Source organism: Fukomys damarensis, unplaced genomic scaffold (assembly GCF_012274545.1).
Source record: "Fukomys damarensis isolate Sample0158 unplaced genomic scaffold, DMR_v1.0_HiC HiC_scaffold_13, whole genome shotgun sequence".
Taxonomy (NCBI): Eukaryota; Metazoa; Chordata; class Mammalia; order Rodentia; family Bathyergidae; genus Fukomys; species Fukomys damarensis.
In genome coordinates, this window is record NW_022900925.1 from 291,836 (window position 1) to 296,929 (window position 5,094).

The 5,094-nt window shown below is 54.9% G+C and overlaps 1 protein-coding gene across 1 annotated transcript in view; it reads left to right on the forward strand.

The window, feature by feature from the left end:
* The first annotated feature begins 427 nt into the window (after window positions 1-427).
* Map2k3 (mitogen-activated protein kinase kinase 3) overlaps window positions 428-5,094 on the forward strand; it is a 26,889-nt gene continuing 22,222 nt past the window's right edge. The window contains exon 1 of the mRNA XM_010618170.3: window positions 428-686. Coding sequence (XP_010616472.1) covers window positions 638-686 — 49 coding nt within the window. The 5' untranslated portion in view covers window positions 428-637. The remainder of the gene's footprint in view (window positions 687-5,094) is intronic.

Genomic DNA, 5,094 nt, shown 5'->3' on the forward strand with positions numbered 1-5,094 from the left:
GAGCAAACTTTTAACCTTGCCGCAGCATCCACCCAGTCGGTCTCGGGAATCTCAGGGGTTTTTCCGGATGACACACCGAGACTCTTTCACGGCGGGGCACTTGCAGGGGACTGTGAGGCTGGAGGTGTGTAAGGGGCCAGGCCTGAGCTTGACAGGCGGGAGGCCGGCTCTATGACTCTTGGAGAGTGGGTGGAGATTGCGTCTTGACAGGCAGCCGAAGGGAAGTGGCTCTAGCACGGGAGGGGCCGAGCCTGACTGGGGTTTGGTTTTCTGAGTGGCCAGCGGGCTTGACAGACAGCGGGCGGGGCCGGACCCTGAGTTCTTGGGCGGTAAGGCTTGTGCTTGACAGACAGCCCCTGGCCGGTGTGTGATAGGCAGGGGACGGGCCCTGGAGACCGGAAGACCAATCGGAGTGCCTGGGCGGAGCCTGCGTCGTCGTTGTCCGGCCCGGGCCCCTGCGGCGTTTCACAGTATGGATCTGGCCTCGGCTATCTCGGACGCGTACTAGGTTCAGCTGCCACCTCTGCTTTTCTTCCGCGCCCGGGCCACCCGCCCTCAGCCATGAGCACGCTCGGCCCGGGTGGAGCCCGTTGCCCTCTAGATTAGTTTCCGCCGCCTCTTGAGATCCGTCTGCAGCATGGAGTCGACTGCCTCGAGTCAGCCTGCCAGCCTGCCCCAGTCCAAAGGTAGGTGCGCCGCTGGCACCGCGGCCTGACCCCTGCGCCCAGCCGGATCCGGTCAGGCTGTGATCACCGACCTCCATGTGGTCTCTCCCTATCCTGTGCTGGGCCTGGAAAACAGTACTCCGGCCCAGGAACACCCTCTATTTGGACCCCGGGTCCGGCCCCAGACCGACACTTCATCCAGACCCCCCAGTTTAGGCCTTGGGACTGTACTAAGGCTGTGATCTCCCAGGTTGAACTCAGGCTAGGACCTCCTTCTGGTCACCTCGCCTCAGGTCAGGAATCACCTTGAACTCCTCCTTGGCAGTCTTGGCAGAAACTCCCTTGGTTCCAGGGTGGGTTCGCTCTACTCCCCGATGGGTCATTGGGTTGCACCACCCTGCCTTTTAGCCCCTGACTGGGAGTTGGAATTTAAGTCTTATTCTCCATTTGGGCCACAAAGATGTTACTGTTGTTGGAAACTTCCCTGTGCCCACAGTGCGGGTGCCCTGGTTACACCTTAGTTCACAACTCCCCATCCCCCAAAGGTCTCTCCATCCCTGAAGGTTCCACACTGCCCTTCCTTAGCTGGCCTGCAGCTCATCCTGCAGCTCTGTCTCCGATGGTCGCTTGGCCTCCCATCCTTCACTAGCACAGATCCCTCTCTGTGGCTTCTCCTTGACTTAAATTGCATGCTTCTTTCTGCTCTTGGAGCGCTTACCCCCTGCTGTGCCACCTTGTCTGCTGGGCTGATTGCTCCCAGCCTGTCTACAGCTCAGGACCTGGGCTGGCTGCCAGACCAGGGTGCTGGCTGTGCAAAGGGATTGCTGGTCTTCTCCAAGTAACTAGCCTTCCTGGAAATTTTTGTGAGGTGGCGGTGGTGGCTGGGGCAGCCGAAGCAGCAGGATTTGTCATGCAGAGGGGGGAGGACAAGACTTGGAGGGCAAAGGGGGGATTTTTTTTTTCAGGAAGAGGAAAGGATGTTTTTGGCATGTTGAAGTCTCAGTAGGCTGGGCTGTGAGAGTTCCAAACCGGACATAGCTGTAATGAATGAGCTGACTTGGCTCTATCAACCTGCTGCTGCCTCACCCTGGCAAGCTTCTTGATGTCTCTGGGCCGCAGTTTCCTTATCTGTAAAGTGAACATCAGGAGTATGACTTGAGATTGTGACTGCAGAAATGCTTTAAGCAAGTGTGGGTGAAGTGACAAAGAGTTCAGCATGCTCCTAGCACATAGTAGGTGGTCAGGAAGGGGCTGCCTCTGCAAATCTTGTTATTGTTAACCATTTTCTTGCTGGAAAGGTCTAAGTCATGTGAGGTCAGGGCCTTACCTCTGGACTGTAGCTCCAGAGAGTAGAAGGTAACGGGACACTTAGAGGGCTCCTCAGCAAGGGTTTTCCCTCTTCTTCTTTGGAGGGGCTCAGACCTGGGCAAACTGGGGGTTCTGGGGAAGGTGTGAACACTTCCTGGCCCCTGCTGCTGGTGGCTGTGGTGTCTGTGGGCTGAGCTGGGTGGGCAGGGTAATTACGTCTTACATAAGTGGGAGGCTGGATCCCTGACCATTGCCTAACCGCTGTGAGTAACTTCGGAGGCACTTGCTGGGGAGGTGCTGGGGAGGGACTTGCCATCCACAGACCTCGTGGAGCTTGGGAACCGGGAAATCAGATACTTTGCTTGGGAGAGTTAGGGAAGGGGTTGGGAGCAGTGTTTGTTGTTCAAAGCAAGGCATTTCATCTCTTCCAGGCAGGAGAAGCCTCATCAAAACAAAAGTTGCAGTTGTAGTGGTAAAGGGAGAGGGGGTCATGGTGTGATGGAAAGGTGCTGTGGGGATAAAGGGGTGCCACTGACCCCCATGTGCTGTGTGACTTAAGGCCTAGCTTTGCCCTCCCTGGGCCTCTCTGCAGAGAGAGCCAGGATGAGTTTCACACTTGTGAAGCCAGATAACAGATGATTTTGGGTGGATTGGTTGGAGATCAGGGCCTTCCCCACGATCTAAGGACCCTGTAGCCTCTTTGGGGTCTGGAGAAGGATGTGATGGGGAGCCACAATGACCTGTCACCAAAATTCCTAAGAGCTACCATATGTCAAGCTTTTTCCACATGCCATGCCTTGTCTCATTTGTTCCTCATAGCTTCACCGACAGGTAAGAAGACTGAGGCTCAGGGGAACTATCTGCCTTGCCAAAACCACACAACTGTGACAAATGGAGGTAGGGCCTCACCATATTTGGTCCCCACAGTGGCCTTCCAGTGCTCCCTTGTCCCATTTTTGCACTGGCTGTTTGAGCTGAGCGGTAGCATACCCATTTCTTCCCTTCATCACACCCAGAACTAGCCAAGCCTGAGGGTAGACTGAGAGAGAAGTGCTGCCTCTTGTGTGCACAGCCCTTTATAGCTGGCACGTTGCATACTCATAGCAGTCCCATCTATTGGAAAACAAAGGTCTTACAAGAAGTGGCTGAACTGAATCTACAGAGCAGGGGTCCTCACCTGTGCCCTCCTTGTCCTGGGCACTGAGCCTCAACTTGGAGCTCTTCTCTACCTTCTCAAAGGAATTTGAACAAAGCAGGGAGTGGCTGGCACTTGACCTTACTGGAGCTTTACCTTTGAGCTTCCTGCCTGGCAGCAGGCACCTAACCTGTCCCCTGTATCACAGGCCTGGGGAGTTTTCCCTGAGTGCATGAGGCCTACAGCTTTGCTTCTCTGGCCTCCTTGCCCACATGTCATCTCTGGCTGGGATCAGAGGGCAAAGGCAACTGGTGCTGGGGCCAGTGTGCAGGTGCACATGTGGTCAGCAGGGTCCCATTCTGCAAGTCACATTTGTCTTTGTGTCATGTTGCTACCCCTGCCGCTTGGGACTGCCATTGCTGGGCACTGCATGGTTGATCTTAACATGGCTGCTCTGGCTGTCCAGTAAAGCTTCAGGAAGCATTGTCTCAACCTGGCCCTCCAGCTGTGGTTGCAGGCGCCCTCCTATCCTGGCTATTGGAAAGATTGGAGGGTGGCACCTCGGGGACTTCCCCCACCCCTGGTGTGACGCACAGGAAACTCTCTATCAGCCAGCCTGCGGCTCAGGCCCTGAACGGAGCAAAGTTCTCAGCCGTCCATGTGGGGAATGGGGCTGAGGCAGCCAGGCTTCCGGTGGGTGAGTCAGCGGGCACTGGGTGCTGACTCACCCACCGGGCATGCCAGCCAGCTACCGACAGCTTAAAGGGGCAATGCCCGTTGGCCTGGTGGCTAGGAGGGGGCTTTATATCCTGCTCATGCAGAATGGGCACCGGAAGTAGCCCATCCTGAACCCAGGCTGCGCTGGAAACCTAGGGCAGGCCTTCTGTGTCAGCCCAGGAACTTCCTCTATTGGGCAAAGGGCCCTGCTTGTTCTCACTCACCAAGCAGGAGCAGGTGGCAGCTATTTACTGCCCTTTGCCCAGGGGACTCCTTCGGCTCCTGTGCGCAGCTGGGGGCTCTGGGATGGCCAGGAACAGTGGCAGTACAGGGTCAGCTGGGTCAATTCAGGCTGGACTTGGTCCTAGCTCCTGGCAGCCAGTGATGTGGAGAGGTTAAGGGCTCAGGCTCTGAAACCTCACTGCTTGGGGTCAGATCCCAGCTGGGCCACTTTTGTAGTGTGATATCAGACAAGTTGCATTGAGATATCTCTGTACTCTGAATGTTTCAGTCTCCTGGGCATGGCCTAGCTTTCAGAGAAGCCTCAGTTTCCTCACCTACAGAATGGGAAGGGGACTGCATTCTTTGTGGACACAGCCTTATTCCACAGTGGCTAAGGATAGATACTGGACACAGCAATGCTACCTCTGTGGACAGGAACCCAGTGGAAGAACCCCTCATCAGGGCGGGAAGTGGGGGTGCAGCCTGGGCTCTGGTGGGATAGGTCTGGGTTTGAATCTTAGTTTGTCTGCTTCCTCACCTGGGCAAATATAATGTGCCCTCTCTGACTGTCTTCTCTCTGTACAGTGGGAGTAAACATCCCTCCTTCAGGGTGGTGGTGAAGATCAGAGATAGTGCTTGTCAAGTGAATGGCATCTGTTATTATTTTGTTATTGTTTTCATTGTGGCTACTGTTCATTGGTGGGGGATGAGTAAACAGGTCTGGGCTTCTGATGATGTATTTGTAGGCCTTATGATATGAGGCTCTTCTGGCCATAGGGTCCTTTAACGCTGTGATTAGAGTTTATCAGGGTTTAGGACCACTCACCCCTCGGGACCCCAAGAGCTTTGCACCCACCCACTCCCACCTCCCTCACCCCTCGCTTTGGCATCCAGCATTAAAAAGATGAGTGAGGTGGGCCAGGGATTTAGGTCAGTGCTGTCACTGCCTGCAAGGTCCTGAGTTCAATCCCCAGTACCAAAACAAAACAAAACAAAAAACCCTAAAATCAAAATAAACCGAAGCAAAACAAATGAAAAAAAAAAAAA